Source organism: Protopterus annectens, chromosome 17.part0 (assembly GCF_019279795.1).
Source record: "Protopterus annectens isolate FY-2018-M chromosome 17.part0, PAN1.0, whole genome shotgun sequence".
Lineage (NCBI taxonomy): Eukaryota > Metazoa > Chordata > Ceratodontiformes > Protopteridae > Protopterus > Protopterus annectens.
In genome coordinates this window covers 705,584,664-705,604,663 of record NC_056751.1, presented here as the reverse complement: position 1 = coordinate 705,604,663, position 20,000 = coordinate 705,584,664, and the positions used below count along the sequence as shown (strand labels likewise).

At 38.3% G+C, this 20,000-nt stretch overlaps 1 protein-coding gene across 3 annotated transcripts in view; it reads left to right on the top strand.

Annotated features, from left to right (window-relative positions):
* The window catches only part of LOC122791788 (nuclear receptor subfamily 1 group I member 3-like), a 406,293-nt gene that overhangs the window by 289,038 nt on the left and 97,255 nt on the right, over positions 1-20,000 (top strand). For all 3 annotated transcript variants that reach the window (XM_044059723.1, XM_044059724.1, XM_044059722.1), the window contains one exon: positions 15,009-15,125. In XM_044059723.1, coding sequence (XP_043915658.1) covers positions 15,009-15,125 — 117 coding nt within the window. The remainder of the gene's footprint in view (positions 1-15,008; positions 15,126-20,000) is intronic.

Sequence of the window (20,000 nt, the reverse complement as noted above, 5' to 3'; positions counted from 1 at the left end):
CTACAGGTTATTTCTCATTAACTTCTAAGGTGACGCCAGGACGGCTTCATCAGACTGTAACAATGTAACAAAAAAGACAGTCCTTTAATATCACATTCAATTAACAACTGGGCGTAACATAGCTGGTGAAAGCACTTACTGTGTATAATAAAGAACGTTCTCTTTTTACTGATTTGTGTGGAAGTGTGCTTTCGCTTTTAGCACTTTGATTTTATTACGTTTCCTGCATGGAACTGTGTGTTTTAGTACTTTGAATCTACTACTTTTCCTGTTTGGGACTGTGTATTTTAAAGCCGTCGTGTTCCTGTTCATGAGACTTTTGTTATTGGTTTATTATATATTTACAGGAACGCTGCTTCTCTGTGTGAACACTTTTGCGTTTTCGATTTTTGCATTGGTTTTTTTGTTCCACGCAGAGATCATGGCTTGCACGGAAGGAGATGATATTGAACTAGCCTATGTGCCTGACGGAACGGATACCACCAACCGGATGTTGGGTAGGTTCCGTGATTGTGTAGCTGGAAGGGAGAATATTTTGTTGTTGTTCGAACCGGAGGAAATGCGTGGATCCGATAGCGATAACTCTGAAGACCTGGTGGTGCTAGCGGAGGAGCTGGACAAGCTGGAAGTCGATTTTTTGAAATTAAAAAGACTACAGCTGCAGCGACATCACTTTGAGGCATGTTTGAAAAAACGGATCATACCGAGGGGCCTCAGAGTTTTGAAAATGCCTACTACAGATAATCATCTTCCTGAGTTATTATTGCAATGGCAGAAATTGAATATGGACTTAAGCTTCAGTTACATGAAGCTTTTAATTGACTATCATCGACCGGAAGAAGAAATGTTACGAGATAGAGTGATTAAGTTACATGGGTCTATCATTTCGAAGTATACTTCTTCGAAGGCCATTGCTGGCATGGATAGACTCATGGAAAATGTACTGTTATATGAAAAACGGTTACTTGACCAGAAAAAACATAAAATTGAGAGAGATGTTTTTGATTTTAAAAACGGCCAAGTGTTCACTTGGCCGAGGACTACATATGGGGGAACAATTAATAGAGATACTGATAGAGATTCAACTGTGAAAAATGTTAAAAATGTACACAATGTTGTAATAGAGGACAGCAATGAAATGATATGCAATGTTGATGGTTTGGTGGTGGAACGTGAATCCACTGCTATTGTTGAATCTAATAATAGGAATTTGTATCCCTCAGTGGTCACTATGAATAAGAGTGAACTTAAGGACAATGTGAAAACTAAGTCTATAACTCAGACTGAGAGTGTGAGTGAAGTAGTAGTGAGGAAGAAAATATTTTCGAATGATACTAGCAAGGAAGTGATAGAGAATATTAATATGAGGGATACCCCTTTCCCGATACAATCCCCCCGCTTCAAGGGGAGAACATGATCTATGAGCAGGGGTCGACAGAAACGAAAAGGAATAGAAAAAGACCAGGTGGGCCCAACATTGAAGAAGATGTGGGGGAAAAAGGGGAATCAATAGTAATTAATTTATCCCGCAAAGAACTTAGTGTAGATGAGGAATATGTACTCAATAAAGGGCTTACTTTTATACCCAGTAAGACTAGTGATATAACTGATTCCATCATAGACTTTAAAATGTTTGTAAGGAATATACAATTGAAACTTGATTATGGGAATACCAATAATGGGAATACTAGAAGTGTTTTTAAACCAGTGAGCACATATATTCCCATTTTACATCCTGTATTAGAGACTTTCTCTAGGTTGGTCGAAAATGATTTTCACTTATATTACAATGAGGGGAGGAGTACGTGTAATAATAGGAGGAACAATTTGACATTTGTACAAAGACAAGCCTTACACGATCTGAGGAATGATTGTTCCATCATTATCACCCCTGCAGATAAAGGTGGACCGATTGTTGTGATGGATTCGGAACAATACTATAATAGCATGTATGTTATGTTGAGTGATGGTACTTCTTATTCAAAGTTGGAAATGGCTGAAGTAATGGTGAAGGTGTTTCGTGTGTATGACACAATTGATGATTTGTATAAAAGTGGTATAATAGATAAGAATTTGTTTAAATATCTTAGAGTTGACAACCCTTTGATACCAGTATTGAAAGGTCTCCCGAAAGTACATAAAAGTCTCGAGAACCCCCCGATGAGACCGATAGTTTTGGGGAAGGGGTGGTTAACTGAACCGTTTTCTTTGTTTGCTGAATATCATTTGAGACCAGTTATAGAAACAAATTTGAATATATTAAAGGATAGCAAACAATTTCTGATCGACTTTTATGACTATATAACTACTTTGGATGAAATGGATGAATATTTCTTGGTTACGTTTGACGTGCTAAGTCTTTTTACCGTTATACCCAATGATAAGGGAGTTGATTATGTACAGAACTATTTGAAAAAGCATACGTCATTGGACGCTTGTTTAATTGAGTTACTGGCATTATTTTTAGAGATTATCTTGGAGAATAATGTTTTTGTCTTTGGAGATGATTTGTATATCCAGAATGATGGCGTAGCTATGGGCACTTCTTGTGCCAATAGCTACGCCAACATTGTTATGGCTGAGTGGGAGAAGGAAGTATTGTTCTCTTGCTTTGAATTTGGACAACATGTTGCATTTTATAAGAGGTTCGTGGATGACCTCTTTTTGGTATGGAGGGGGGATGAGACGCAGTTACGGAATTTTGAGACGTTTATGAATACCTCAACAAGTTTTTTGCGTTTTACAATGAGTTATTCGAGGAATCATTTCTCTTTTTTGGATGTAGATATCATGAGGTTATGCAATGGGTTAGTGAATACTTCTGTTCACAGGAAAACATGTTATAGGAACACGCTACTCCATAGGACTAGCATGCACCCCCTTTATATTTTTGAAAATGTTATAAAAGGTCAGACCATGAGGGCGTCGAGACTCAATCCCACAGAAGATGGGTTTAGGAAAGAAGTAACAGGGTTAAAATCCAGGTTGTTGAATAGATCCTATCGAGAGGATGAAGTTGAGAGGGCTATTTCCACCACTTATAGCCTAAGAGAGACGAGGGCACGTCCATATTTTTCCGAGAGACATAATAGGGTCACCTTAGAAGTTAAAGAGAAAGAACCTGTAGGTAAAAACGTTTTCTTGAGCCTACCCATTTACTTCACGAGTGATGTACATTGTATTAGAGGTATTATAGAAAAACATTGGGGAATATTGGGAGCGGACGATGAGATTAGCAATGTGGTAGGGGTAAGGCCGAGATTTAGTTACAAGAATAAAAATTAATTTGAAGAGGCTACTATGTCATGGTCATAGGAAGATATATGTGACATCAATAATGAACACAGTTCCTTGTAAACATTGCCATCAATGTTGTTATATCAACACTAGTAATAACTTTGAACAACCTGTTACAGGAAAAGTATTTTTTTTTTTGCAGGGACCAATTGTAGATCTGAAAATGTGATTTACCTTGCTACGTGTACCTCCTGCTCTGCGTTTTATATTAGTAAGACCAATAGGCAGCTCAGAGAGAGAATTAGAGAGCATGTTTATAAGATGAGAGTAGGAGATGTAACTAATGCATTAGCAAAACATCAGAAGGTGGCAGGGGCTTCACATACTTTTACTTTCTTTGTCATACAGAATATTAACACAACCTTGAAAGGGGGAGATTTGGAGACCTACACACTTGAAGTGGAACTAAGATGGATCATCCGGTGTAGAGCAGACCATCCCCCTTATTTAAATGATAAGGTTAGTTTACAAGCAGTTTTAAAAAGAAGGAGGTTAGGTAGAGGTTTTAAATTATGAGCCATTGTATTATTATTGTTATTTATATGTTATGAAGTGTTAGTATGATTTAGCAATGTATTTTGAGAACCTGCATAGATTAATTGTTTAATTGTGTTATGCCCAGTTGTTAATTGAATGTGATATTAAAGGACTGTCTTTTTTGTTACATTGTTACAGTCTGATGAAGCCGTCCTGGTGAAAGCGCTTACTGTGTATAATAAAGAACGTTCTCTTTTTACTGATTCGTGTGGAAGTGTGCTTTTTGCTTTTAGCACTTTGATTTTATTACATTTCCTGCATGGAACTGTGTGTTTTAGTACTTTGAATCTACTACGTTTCCTGGTTGGGACTGTGTATTTTAAAGCCGTCGCGTTCCTGTTTATGAGACTTTTGTTATTGGTTTATTATATATTTACAGGAACGCTGCTTCTCTGTGTGAACACTTTTGCGTTTTCAAAAAAATAATTAGGGGCAAAGGCTCAAAATCAATAACAGATGTTTAAGACTGATCTTATCTACATAGGAAGTTACTAAAATAACAAGCTTTGCAACTGAATGAATTTTATGAAGGATTTAAAGTCTAAAAGTCAAATGTTATGTCATTACTCAACAATTTGCCAGAAAAGTACAAAATATACAAGGAAAAGAACAAAAAATATGAGACAAAATCAAAGACATTCTACAGAAAACAATAACCCTTCAAAGTCAGAGATCAACCATTAGATATTTTTCTCCAGTGACCAACCAATATTTTTAGTAGGTTACTCTAAATTATATAGTCAATAGAAGACCATGTTTTGCATTAACAAGCATTTTCTAAGAAATAAAAAGCATGGAACTCAATTTCTGGCATGTTTGACAGATTATAACCCTCAGTGATTTATCAGAAAATCAAAAAACTTATGAAGGACAGAAGAAGCATATCAGATAAAATTAGGGATATTCTGCAAAATCAACGACAGCTGAGAAGTATAACTAGTGAAAATATCTGATTGTCTTCTATTTTCAGTATTAAAAAAATTAAAAGAAAGTTTAGCTTACACTACGACCAGTAACAGAGCCTTCTTTTTGCACCAGAGATAAATTTGTTGACTTCTCGCTCCATCTCACCCTTGATTTATCCAGTATGTTGTGTAAGTACCTCATGGGTGAGAGGGAGCAGAATGCTAACAAACTGAATGGCTGCATCTACTCCATTTCCTCCACAGGTACCACAACTGCTGTATTTGTGAACAGGCACTGAACTCCACATACTTAACAAAATAAGCAAATACAGGAAAAGTTCCCCTACCAAAGCAGTGAGAGCTACTACCTAAACAGTAACATACTTATTTCTGTGTAAGGCCGGCCTTATATGGCAGACTTCATAACCCCCAGTTTAATTATTTTTTCTACCGCAGTTTTTACAGTACACTCTTACTTACATCTGCTGTGATTTCATATGTTTAGCCATATTCCCCCATGTCCCACTTTTGAGATTGTAAAAGGTGGCAATTCTCAGTTGTAGACACACACACACACACACACACACACACACACACACACACACACACACACACACACACACACACACACACACACACACACACACACACACACACAAACACACAAACATGCACTCTCTCTCTCTCTCTCTCTCTCTGTCTCTCTCCCTCTCAAAGACACAGACATATACAAACATGAATGGCTTTGTAATAGTCTTTCACAGGCATGCTAACGACATTTATCCTTCCACTGAACTTAGTGATGTACTCAAAGATGACAAACACTTTTTTCCATTTCTTGTGCCAGATAGCATGGTATCTCTGACTTTCTCTACCACAATATTTAGACGCCAGGAATATCTATGGAAGTACACATGACTAATTAGCATTAGATGCACCCGTCACTGCTACATTTGTATGTAGCTTCAGCAGCGAGGCCTGTCTTTGTGCTACAGGCCGTGTACTTCCTACCACAGTTTTGGTACAGCAGTCTCTGCAAAAACCTGCAGACGGCATGATTCATTAGTCATTTAAGCCTTGCTAAGTCCGTGGGAGAATCTGATAGCGTAGAAATCGGATAACGTAGAAGAGTGAATCTACGTTAAAGGATAAGAAGAATTAACAGATAACGTGATGTCCTTCAAGGATGCATCTGCAGTCCTTACAAATGGGTTGTCCTGTCGTCAGGCAGCCCCTCGGTCGGCCGGATTCCAAAGTCCGGGTCTGGCCTCGGCTGGTGTCGCACTTCACCCGCCGTCATCTCTGCTGGTCTTCGGGTATAAAGGCATCAGCCGACGCCGTTTTCCTTAGTCTTTCTAGCCGCGTGGCGCCCGAAGCAGAAGCTGTTCGCAAGTGCCGGTCGGTCAGATCCAGAGATTACTACTACCGAATACTACTTCGAAGACTTCTAAAAAGCTAAGTACCCCGTTGGGGACTCTTTCTTGCCTCAGCCGATGTCAGAAAAAGTGAATAACTGTTTAACTTGTGGGAAACAAATACCTCATAAAGATTTCCACTCTTACTGCTTACCTTGTTTAGGCCCAGACCACGACGTAGCAGCCTGTTTAGCCTGTGCTTCCTTCAACCGACGAACGCTTAGGCGTCGGTCGGAGTTTGCTGAACAGTTTTTCGGCACAGATTTTGCGTACATTATGCCGTCGGATCCTCCAACTTCTCAAATTGTTAAGAAACGCAAAGAAAAAGACCGACACTCGCGGTCCGCGGTTTCGGCCGAAACCACGGTTAAGCAAACCGCGAGTGTCTCGGTTTCGGCCGAAACCGAGCAAACGGGTCAATCTTCAGCCAAATCCATGACTACTACCGAGGCCCCTGCTACCCTAGTTGAATCGGCCTCTGAAATTTTGCCTACTAATGTGGTTTCTCTAGAATTATCGGACACCATCCCTTTGGATGTCTCTACCCCAGCACGTGATGCTGCTAGGCCTCCTGCAGCCATGTCTATAAAGGCCTTTGCCAGGGCTAAAGTAGCCAAAACTGCTAAGTCTGTGCCTGTTAAGCCCCCCTCTCACAGGCCCAGTTCCAGTTCTCAAATGCTTACTCTGGCAGAGGATCTCATCTCTTTAATAAGGGGATCCCAATCTCACCCAGACAGGGCCTCTCAACCTCCAGAAAAGAGACCTAGAGCAGAGCCCCCTGAGCCAGTGTCCTCAGATGACTCTTCTGATGATTCAGACAATACAGACCATCCAGAGGCTCCTTTTTCTACTTATGAAGATTCCGATGCTGAAGAATCTATACCTTCTGCCTCTCCACCAGAGGAATTTTCCTTTGGGGAAACCTTACATGCCATGAGAGAGCAATTCCAATGGCAGGGACAAGATTTCTCAGATTCAAGAAAAAGGCTTAGGACCTTTCTACACTTACCGCAACATAGGCCCTTAGCTATACCTCCAGTTCTTCCTGTTGTGGATGATGCATTTAATGATGCTTGCACTGCTCCTGATACTTTACCTCCAGCCCCTGCCAAGCCCGATAGGTTTTACAGGGTACCGGACACTCATCACCACTTATACAAGGCTCCTCTTGCAGATCCTGAGACTATCTCCCAGGGGCCTAAGGCAGTAGCTTCGACCTCAGCGAAAAACCCTCTCCCTTCTGAAAGGGAATCCAGGTCCTTAGAGAGATGGGGTAAAAAAGTATACACCTCTGCTACTCTCTCAGCTAGAGCTTTGAACTGTCAGTTTCATATGATCCAATACCAAGAGTTTATGCTTGATCAGTTAACTAAGAAACTGTCCTCTGATGATTCCTTAGATAAGAAATATGTTTTAGAAATGGTGAATAACATTCAGCAGGTTAGTAACCATTCTTTAAAATGTGGCTATGATGCACTGGAGGCTTCATTTAGATCAGCCATGACTGGCACAGTTATAAGAAGGCATGCATGGTTGAAAGAACAGGTCTTGCCGGATCATGTTAAAACAAAGCTATTAGATGCTCCTATGGATAAGGTCAGTCTATTTGGTCCTCCTGCCCAACAAGTAAGGAAGAAAATGGAAGAGAAGGCAAAATCTGTACAAACAGTTAAAGATTTCTTACAGGTTCAGCCCCCAAGGTTTAGCAGGAACTGGCCTTCCAAAATTGGTCCTTTCCAGACTCCTCTAAATCTCAGAGAGGCAGGAATAGACGTTCCAGAGGCAGAAATCAATCCAGAGGAGGTGCCTACAGAGGACGTCAGTGGCAAGGCAATAACCAACGAGGCACAGACACAACCACTACCACTGCAACAGGACAATCACAGTGACTTGGCTCTGACACCGCCTACCAGGGAACAAATAGCAGCACCCTTAGGCGGAAAGTTAGCCTTATTTTCAAAAAAATTGGCACTATATCACAAGAGACAAGTGGATTTTGCAAACTATAGACCAAGGCTACAGGTTTCATTTCCACACCTTACCAGTAAAAAGTGGAATGCCAAACCTACCACCAAATCAAAAGACAGAAGCTCTAAAACAAATAGCTCAATTAACAAAGATGAGAGCTGTGGAAAGGGTACCACCTACAGAACAGGGCAAAGGATTTTACTCCAGACTCTTCCTAGTACCAAGAAAAGAGAAAATTGGAGACCTATTCTCGACCTGTCCGCTTTAAACACATTCATCATTGTTCCAAAATTCAAAATGCTGACCCTACAGCAACTTCTTCCCATGCTGGGCAAGGAGTGTTGGCTGGTAACTCTAGATCTCAAGGAGGCATACCTGCACGTCCCCATACGACCAAATTGCAGAAGATACCTCAGATTTCTTGCAGGATCAGAGCATTATCAATTCTCAGCATTGCCCTTTGGCTTATCTGCTGCGCCCAGAGTGTTCACGAAATGCCTGGCATCAGTAATCGCTCATTGCAGGCTACAGGGAATCCAAATTTACCCATACCTGGACGACTGCCTGATACAAGCAGACAACAAAAGCAAGCTGACACAAGACTTACAAAGAGTCATTTGCTTACTACAAGCCCTGGGATACACAGTCAATTTAAAAAAGTCAAGACTGATACCATCCCAAACAAGAACATTCTTGGGTGCAGAATTGGACACAGTAAAACAGATGGCATTCCTAACTGCAGAAAAACAAGAACAACTTCCTCTTTACTTCTTGGCATTAACAAAGCAGAACAAACTAACAGCAAGGAAAGTACTGCAGGCCTTGGGCTTCATGGCATCCTGCATAATCCTGATCCCCCATGCCAGACTGCATATGAGAAAGCTACAGTGGTACCTAAAGAATTTATGGTCTCAACACAGGCACAGCTTAGAAACCGAAATTCCACTAATCCCATGCCTGAAACAAGAGTTCATATGGTGGGCTCAAGCATGCCAGTCAAACCCACAACATTCAAGCAAGCCAAACCATCACAACGGACGCCTCAGACCTAGGTTGGGGGGCCCACATGCTGGACAAATGCATTCAAGGCTTATGGACTCCAGATCAGCTGCACCTGCACATAAATAGAAAAGAAATGCTGGCAGTAAAACTAGCAATCCAGAATTTCAGACCATTCCTCAAAGAAGGCCAATTGATGATAAGGACAGACAACACCACAGTCATGTGGTACATCAACAAACAGGGAGGCACTCATTCATACCCCCTATGTCGAATGGCTCTGGACCTATGGAATATGGCTCTGAGCTACAACATTCAGTTACAGGCAATATTTGTACCGGGAAAAGAAAACATCCTAGCAGACATGTTAAGCAGAACTACTTCGGATGCTCACGAATGGATGCTACACCCGGACATCTTCAAGGCCATCACAAAGAAATGGGGAATGCCACAAATAGACCTATTCACATCCCCACTCAATCACCAGCTCAAGAAATTCTGCACAAGGACATACCACCCACTTGCTTGGAAGGTGGACTCTCTATCCTTCAGTTGGAAAGGCCTGACAGCATATGCATTTCCACCTCTCCCTTTGATGCACAAGGTACTACTGAAAATCAGAGGAACGTCCAAGGATAATTCTGATAGCTCCAGATTGGCCAAGACAACATTGGTATCCATTGCTGAGGAGCATGTCTCGGGGGGGAACGTGGACACTGCCCCTGATTCCTTTGATGTTAACTCAGAGCGACTACAACATCCTGCATCCAAACCTGAAAACTCTGCAACTGACTGCCTGGAACATTACATAAGAGCAACTAACCCAGATTTATCCCAAAGGGTTAAACACATTATCCTTGAGGCCCGCAGACCTTCAACAAGAAGGAACTATGCAGGAAAATGGAAAAGGTTTGTCATTTGGAGTACTGAAAGAGGGAAAGATGTGTCAAAGATAGATATTGCCAACATCCTGGAGTATTTGGCAGAGCTTCTCCATACAGGCCTGTCCTATTCCTCCATCAAGATACATGCATCAGCTATTTCTGCAGAATACAGCTTCGATCCCCCTGTCTTCTCACATCCTCTACTCAGGCACTTCCTCAGAGGAATCAAGAATGTAAAACCTCCTAGGAAACCACCATTACCAGCATGGGACTTGAACTTTGTGCTAGAAAAATTGACACTCCCTCCATTCGAACCAGCAGCAACAGCAGATCTTCAACACCTATCCTGGAAAACTGCTTTCCTACTGGCAATTACTTCAGCAAGAAGGGTTTTGGAACTACAGGCCTTAATGGCAGTACAACCCTTCCTAATCTTCCATCAAGATAGAGTGTCCATGAGAACTAATCCTACATTTATGCCTAAGGTGGTATCCAGAGTGTCTCTAAACCAGGCAATCCATCTACCTACCTTCTTCCCCAATCCACAGAACAGGGGGGAAAGACTGCTCCATACCTTGGATGTACATAGACAGTTGCGCTACTACCTGGACAGAACCAAGGGCAATAGAAAAACTGACCAGCTTCTAGTAGCTTATGCTACAGGAAGGGAAGGAAAAGCAATTTCCAAACAGACAATCTCCAAGTGAATAGGAAATTGCATAAGATTCTGTTACTCCTACCATGGAAAGCAAATTCCACAGAACATAAGGCCTCATTCTACAAGGGCTACAGCCACTACCACAGCTTTCTTACGAGGAGTGGCTACCAAGGACATTATTGAGGCTGCTACTTGGACCTCTGTGCATACATTTGCCAAGCATTATAACTTACCTCTATACTCTAGATCCCGAGCAGGGTTTGCCACTGCTGTTTTGCAAGGGATCCTAACTACACCATAATTCTTCTTCGTCCTCCCCTAGTTTGGCTATGGTATTCTACCCATTTGTAAGGACTGCAGATGCATCCTTGAAGGACATAGTACAGTTTTGTACCTACCATAAATGTAGATGTCCGAACAGGATAGCATCTGCAGTCAGGATTACCCACCCTCCTTCCCCTCTGTGGTACTCCTAGGGTATTTACCCACCTAATAGCTAGCTGGGGGGGGATCTCTTACGGTGTATTTGTTTGTATATATGTACATACATGCTTATTTTTTGTGTTTGCCTTCTACTTTTTTGGAAACATTGGCATTTACCCAAAAATTTAGCTTTCCAAGAGGGCAACTGGCATCTGGGGCAAGAAACACTGAGGAAAATGGTGTCGGCTGATGCCTTTATACCCGAAGACCAGCAGAGATGACATCGGGTGAAGTGCGACACCAGCCGAGGCCAGACCCGGACTTTGGAATCCGGCCGACCGAGGGGCTGCCTGACGACAGGACAACCCATTTGTAAGGACTGCAGATGCTATCCTGTTCGGACATCTACATTTATGGTAGGTACAAAACTGTACTTTTTGCAGTTCTGTCTTAAGGCCACCTGTAAAGACAAGCTGTAGTGGAAAATCGTAATGTATATTAAAGAGTAAATTCATTATTGTAGTATTAGTTATTGTTGTAAATGTAAGGTGCCATAAGTTAGACAGAAACTCCTAGCAGTAATTGACTTTTGCTCTAAATTTGTATTAATATGCTTACGGGAGTAATAAAATCACTGACCCTTGCCGAATCTAAAGCAACAGAACACAGAATTACAGCAAAAGGTCAAAGAGAAGAAACAAAAGTCTAATTTATAATGATTGTCTTGACAACAAAATGCAGATAAAATCATTAACGTGCAGTATTTAAATTGCTAAATTCTGTAGATAAAAGATTTTTGTCTTTACGTCAGAGAAACAGATATAAACGCAATGAAGAAATGGTGTAAATTTCTAGCTTACAAATCAAATAAATGTAAAAAAAAACATAAGTTCACAGTACCGTCTAACATCATTTAATTTCCAGTTCCATCGAATGAAACACTAGCAAAGCAGCCAACAAAACAAAGACACCAAAAGTTTTCATGTAAACTCAGTAAAACCAAATAATAATTTGCAAAGCTGAGAAATAGTAACAAAGTTTATTAAATTTTTGAATTAGAGCAAACACTAAGCAAAAATAACTCCATGAATGCAATATAACTTTGAACGTAACCGACAATGAAACTCTCGTCAAAATTCCTGAGTGTACAAAGCGATATGTCATGCATCCAAAAAAATCTTCTGTAGAATGTATAAAGCTCCAGTCCAGTACACCCAGACTAGAAGAAGGAAAACTCACAAAACATAAAATCACAAGAAATGGCCATGAAGATTTAAAATTTATCAGCGGCCTTTTTGACAGGGGGAGAAGGATAGCAATTGGCCTGTAGGTTACTAGATCTACAGAGTATCTTCCTTTGTGTAAGGGCAGAATGCATATTTTTTTCCAAGACAGCTGGAACAGTTTTCTTGAACTGAACTGCTGAGTAATATGGATTCTGGGTTGGATACTGGATTTGCAGGTACTCATCAGGGAGGTGCTAGGGTGGCAGGTTTTAACTTGAAAGAATTATTGCAGATGCCAGTGTGCAGATTGCTACTTCTGTTTTTTTTTTTCTTTTTAATGTCTGGAAACACTTTTGATGAAGTGATTGTTGGCACTGGAGGCAACTGCTTCTGCAAAAAGGTTGGGGGTGATGGTAAATTGCTTGGCTCTGATGGACTATAGGTGCCTATTCACAGAGACCCCAAAAGTTTTCATGTCATTATTTGTCAGGATTTAGGAGAGTAAGGTAGTATTTTTTTTTTTTTTTTTATTACTTTTAATGATGTTGACTGAATGTTGTGTTTTATCCAATATTCCCATACTTTATCTGTTTTATGGATTATTTCACTAGCTGATCATGTTAGCCATGGGACAGGAGTTATTTTTACTGCATTTTTTTCTCATGGGAAACATGTTGTTCAGTATACTGAGAAAGATCTAATTAAATTCCAGTGTTGCATCATCTAATGGTAGGTATTCAGTATGTTCCAGTTCCACAATTTTAGGGTAGATGTGAATGTTTGCCAGATTTTATAATGCTGCGAACTATGATACAGTGGTGGTGTTTTGGGACATACCAGATGACAGTAGGCATAAGTCACTAAGTGTATCTGAGAGAGTGCATGTTGAGAAGTGTTCACAGTGATTGAGCTCCAGTCTATGTTAAAGTCACCTAAAATAATTGTTTTGTATTGCCTGAGGTGAGGATAGAGCAGTGAGGCAGATGCTTTTGTGGTAATTAAGCTTGAAGCAGGAGATAATTAGTTCAGCATTTCTATACCACAGAATGATATGTAAGTACCACAGAATGGTATGTAGGTACCACAGAATGGTATGTAGGTACCACAGAATGGTATGTAGGTAGGGGTAAGTAAGTTGAAGTGTGTTATGGTAAAAACATGGCTACGCTGCCTTCATTTTTACCTTTCTCATCAGTATGTAGTATAGTATAGAGTGGAAGAAGTATTTCCTCGCTTCTTGTTTTAGCTAAGTTTCAGTTATGGTGAGGATGTCTGCAGAGCGGTCAGAAATCAATGCATATATATGCATGAGTTTATTGCAAATACTTCTTAGACTGATATTAAGTCATTTTGGTACAGGTTTACTGTGTGGCTTGAAATATCAGAAGGTTAAGTTTTTTCTTGGACTATGGTTAAAGTGAATGGCCACACAGAAAAGTGTGGTGCGTGGGTTGAGCTGAGAGAAAAGGTTTATACTTTGGCTTATGGTAGTCTGGAGTGAGTTTGAAACAATTTAGGTAGGTAAAAAGGTAAATGTCAGCATAGCTGTATAGGATGTGTGTCTTGTATAAAAGGAGGATGTAGGTAAGAGGAGGCTGGATTGAAGGGGAGAGAGAGTTAGGATGTTAGGTACAGGGGACACAGTAGTGTGGTAGGAATTATTAGATTAATGAGCATTGTGTGGTTTGAAACAATTGTTCTTGGAAAATAATGATGATTATATAAAGTTCCTGAAAAAAATTGATAGAGAACATGCTAGAGTATGTGTTTATATGTTATACTGATTGGATGCAATAAATATTTATGTGTTAGTGTGTGGAGGGAATATTATGAGTATGTGTTGTAATGTTTTGGTTTTGAATGGTTTTGTGACTTTAAGGGGAGGGGATGTGAGTAAATTAGAGGTGGGATGGATAGTAATAAAATGTTACTCTGAGGTGGCGGACTGGAGAATTGGGGATTAGAAAGAAGTCAATGGGTATAGTTAAGCACAGAACACCTGACTCACTGAGCCAGTACTCAGATCAGGTAAGCAAAACAGCTCCTGAATTGCAGATTGAAAACTCAACTATTTAAGCATTGTGTCTGCGCTGTATTTGTTGCTCTTCACAAAGCTGCGTGAAACAGGAATTCCTGCGCATAAGAGGAGATTGTCCCTTACTGTAGAACTCAGCAAATACCAACTGTCAATAGTGAGGGGTATTGTAAAACAGAACCCTCATGTGCCGTACAACTGAGAGTCAGATTTTAACAAGTAAAGGCTATAAAAAAGTCCAAAATGCTTTCTTTTATATTAATGTGTGTATGTGTCACTGATTTACCTGTGATTTAATAAAGATGTTTATAAAAAATGGAGCAGGTAGGCTTGCTTGTGTCTGTAGTCTCTAGTGCAGTATGTCATCCCATAGAGACCCCATCATACAGATGGGGCATTCCTTTTAGTAGTGTAACACAGCAGCAGAGAAGAGCTAAGCAACTACTCACAGCTACAATGGTGAATATTTTAAAGCTCAGAAGAGTTTACAAGGCTTCAATCTTTCCCTTAAAGTGGTGTGCATTAGTAACCCTGTGGAGCTAAAGATATATTTGATATGTACAATGATAATAATATATGCAAAATATATTTCTCTACTCTGTTCCAGAACTTGCTGCTAATTTTTTCGCTGTCTGTTTTTTGCATTTTCTGTCTTGTTCAGCGGGATTTCAGCAATGGTTCATTGAGCCTGTTGTTACATTCAACAAGAATCTAAGGAGCCTGGAATTACACACAACGGAATACGCTTTGATGGCAGCTCTCTCCATTTTTTCACCAGGTATGAGAAAACCTGCGTTGATATTTCTTTTCAGTCTTTTCTTATATTGATATCACAGCAGCTTCCTACCTAGAAAAGAAGGAAGACTGCAACTGCCATGTACCAAATACATTTTGAGACATACACTTCCCTCCTAGTAACCAGGTATTCTTTAAAAACTATTAAAACAACAAATACCAACAAGTAGAAACGCTTACTTTATTTCACATAAGAACAGAGCTTTCGAGACTCACCTTTCATTGGTATTTATTATTCACTTAAAACATCATTCTTTTTATACATTAATAAAACACAGCACATGACACAGCCAACCAGTGAACAAATAACAATTAATAAACATTTGTTAAATTTTTTTAAAACAACCTTATACAATCAGAATCATATAAAACACTTAAAATAAGCTTATTTATATTGCATCTGTTTCTCCAGTAAAATAGGTTTTATTGTTATCATATTATTCAGCCCAGGGAGTTTATCAGCATCTAATCTAGTAATCCATTTATATTCTGCTATTTCCAACTTATTATTAATATCTCCTCTCAAATTTCTATACATTACTTCTAAAACCTTAAACTTAAAGTCATGCATTTGACCCCTATCCATAATGTGCTTTGCTAAGGCATGAGTTGTTATATTCCTTCTAATTTCTGACTTATGTTCAATAATGCATTCTCTTATCCACCTTGAACATTTGCCTACATAGAAGCATTCACATTTTATACATGTTCCTAAATATACTAAAAATGTAGTATTACATGTTGCCTGACATTTAATTTCATGCCTTATTTTGGTTACTGGATGTTGAAATTCTAGTGAATTACAGATATTAATACAACTGCAATTATGACAGGGAAACATCCCATATTTATTTACTATTGGGACAGTAACATTGGCATCAAAGTCTTTGTAACATACCTGTCTTTTTAAATTCATACTATTTCTATAAGTAAACCTTGGTTTATTGCCCAAAAGAGTTACTAGTTCAGGCATAGAGGTTAGTATTTGCCAATTTTCTTAATAATATTCTCTCCTTCCCTTGTCATATTATTATATGTAGTAACATATCGGATCTGATCCACCGTATCTGCGTTATTCCTAAATGATAGTTCATCTTGTATTATTTCTCCAAAAAAAGGGTTGTGCTGTTTGTGATGTCTTATCTAGTATATCCTCCATGATCTGAGTAACCAAATCTTTATTATAACTTCTATTCATGAAATCATCTGCTAATGCCTCCATTTGTTCCTTACATATAATTTCATCAGTATTTAGCTTGCTTACCCTTAAAAACTGTCCCTTAATAATTCCATGAAAAATATGCATAGCATGCATGCTCTTAATGTGTGTGTATTTATTCACTTGAATTTCTTTTTTTTAGAAACGTGTTTTCAGCAAATCAGACTCCTTATAAGTTGAACATCCAGACATGAAATATTATTATATGAAAAGTTCATTTTAAATTTTAAAAATAATGTAGTGTCATTTAAATATTCAACAAAATCTAATAGATGTTGTTCATTTCCCTTCCAAATCATAAAACAGTCATCTATAAAATGCTGATAAAGTAAAACATTTTCTTTAAATGGATTAGCAGAATTATACACATAATCACATTCCCAATGATTCAATACAATATTTACATACATATTAACTATGGGAGTTGCCATAGCTACACCTGCTATTTGCAAAAATGGCTGACCATTAAATAAAAAAAATTCTTAGAACAACCTCAATCAGACTACAAATATTTTCTTTTGATCTCCCAGTCATAGTAGTATCCTTGCATAAAATTTCACATATGGCATTAACACCATAGTCATTCGGAATTACAGTAAAAAGTGAATTTATGTCAAGCGTAACCATAATGTAATCGTTCTCATTGTTGTACTTATACTAATGTACAACTGTGACAGAAAATCACCCTTATCCTTTATCTAACGAGGGCGTAGAGGTACATATTTACTTAAAACCCTTTGTATATAAATGGATAGGGGTTCTGTCACCCACCCTCTCCCTGAAACTATGGGTCTCATGGCTGGTTTTGACACAGACTTAGGAATAACGCAGATATGGTGGATCAGATCCGATATGTTACTACATATAATAATATGACAAGGGAAGTAAAGAATATTACTAAAAAAAATTGGCGAATACTAACCTCTATGCCTGAACTAGTAATTCTTTTGGGCAATAAACCAAGATTTACTTATAGAAATAATATGAATTTAAAAAGACATTTATGTTACAAAGACTTTGAAGCCAATGGTACTGTCGCAATAGTAAATAAATATGGGATGTTTCCCTGTCATAATTGCAGTTGTTGTATTAATATCTGTAATTCAATAGAATTTCAACATCCAGTAACCAAAAGAAGGTATGAAATTAAATGTCAGGCAACATGTAATACAACATTAATAGTATATTTAGGAACATGTATAAAATGTGAATGCTTCTATGTAGGCAAATGTTCAAGGTGGCTAAGGGAATGCATTATTTAACATAAATCAGAAATTAGAAGGAATATAACAAATCATGCCTTAGTAAAGCACATTATGGATAGGGGTCAAATGCATGACTTTAAGTTTAAGGTTTTAGAAGTAATATATAGAAATTTGAGAGGAGGAGATATTATTAATAAGTTGGAAATAGCAGAGTATAAATGGATTACTAGATTAGATGCTGATAAACTCCCTGAGCTGAATAATATGATAATAATAAAACCTATTTTAGCGGAGAAACAGATATAAATAAGTTTATTTTAAGTGTTTTATATGATTCTGATTGTATAAGGTTGTTTTAAAAAAATCTAACAAACTTTTATTAATTATTTGTTCATTGGTTGGCTGTGTCATGTGCTGTATTTTATTAATGTATAAAAAGAATGATGTTTTAAGTGCATAATGAATACCGATGATGGATGATTCTCGAAAGCTCTGTTCTTATGTGAAATAAATTAAGTGTTTCTACTTGTTGGTATTTGTTGTTTTTAATAGTTTTAAAGTGTCTCTTGTAATTATCTGCAGTTAATTTGTGTTCTCAGTTTTCCTTTAAAAACACCAAAATAGTTTTAACTGTCTCTCTTTAAATTAACTATCTTATACAAGTATCAAAACTTGTAAGGTACTGGAATTGCAGTCTTTACCCAAGTCCAGCACTATTTTAGTAAATCTGGTATTCTGTGATTGATTAGACCTGTACCAGGTTAACTAAAACTGCTTTACCTACTTGCTCCTTACAAATGTTTACCCCCCCCCATTTTTTCTGCCCTTTCCTTCACTCTCTTGGTGTGTGTGTGTGTGTGTGTGTGTGTGTGTGTGTGTGTATATATATATATATATATATATATATATATATATATATATATATATTTATTTATTTACATTTGTTGACCGGGCTAGTCTGGCTGGATACATGTCCATTTTCAGCAGAGGCCCGAGGAGAAAAGCCCCACTATATACTAGTAAATAACAATAATAAAAATAAAGTAAAAATAGCAGAATAAGATACAAATCATAAGCATGTAGAGAACTATTCCCAAGTAGCATAGTAACAGTGCAAAAGTAATATATCAAAACTAAACATAGAGTGAGGATTTCTATTTCAAAGTCTTTGGAAGAGTAATTAAAGAAGAAATAATGCAGTAACTCACACAAGACTCTATTCAACTATTTACAGTATTAACAATTTTGATAAACATTTTGTGTCAGGGCACTAGTTTTAGGAAACAGATTTCGTCAGCTGGGTGATTTAGATACAAGGTGAGATGATAGGTTGCAGTAATATAAAGAGAAGTAGAATTTATAGGAAAAGTAATATCCAAGTGGATGGTAGGTGAACTACAGAGGAGGGGTAATGGTAGTGATAGGGACATGTGGAAGAGTAATGGAAAGAGCTGGAAAGAGAGATGGAAGCTGAGGTCAGTCAGGATTCCAGCAAGGGCATAGCCAGTGAGTTTTAAAATAGTTTCTTAGTTGTTTTTTGAAAAGTTGTGATGAGCCTAGAGTGGTCAGTTCTATGGGAAGTTTATTCCAGTATGAGCCAATGGTATTTGTAAACAAGGAGACCCCAGCTTTATTGTGTGTTTTGAGGGTGGCCACTAGTAATTTGTTAGCTGAGCGAAGGGCGGTAAGATTCCAGTAAGGGACAACAAGGTTATTTAGTATGGGTGTATTAGAAGGGTAATGGAGAATTTTATAGGTAATAACTAACTGATGTAGGAGAATGAGATTTTGAAGTTCAAGCCAGTCAAGCTTTTTGAGATTAACACAATGATGTGTGAGAAATGGGGAACCTGTGGCAAACCTGGCAATGCTGTGGTAGGCTGTGGCAAGTTTCTGAAGGTTAGATTTTGAAAGGTTTATAAAAGATGGGGAGGCATATAATAATGTAGAGATAAGATGAGTTTGGGCTAAAGACACCCTGGTGGTTGTTGTTAGAAAGGGCTTAAGTCTATAGAGGGCACCTATCTTTTTATTAACAGTTTTGATAGTTAGGTCAATGTGATAATCAAAGTTTAGTTGATTATCTATTGTAACACCTAGAAGTTTAGTGGAACTATCAGGTGTAATGATAGTGTCATTGTCAGACACAATAGAAAAGGAAAGAGGGGCAGATTTAAGGGTTGGAGAGAAAAGTAATAATTTAGTTTTTTTGGGATTGAGGAGACAGATATCTTGGAACCATTTTTCTGCTGCTGTAAAGACTTTTTGGGTGGAAGAATGAAGTTCAGCTGGAGATACAGCAGAACAGATGATAGTTGAATCGTCTGCATATTGAATACATGAGGGTATTGGGAGTGAAATAGACAGGTTGTTTATAAATATGGAGAAGAAAGATATATATATATATATATATATATATATATATATATATATA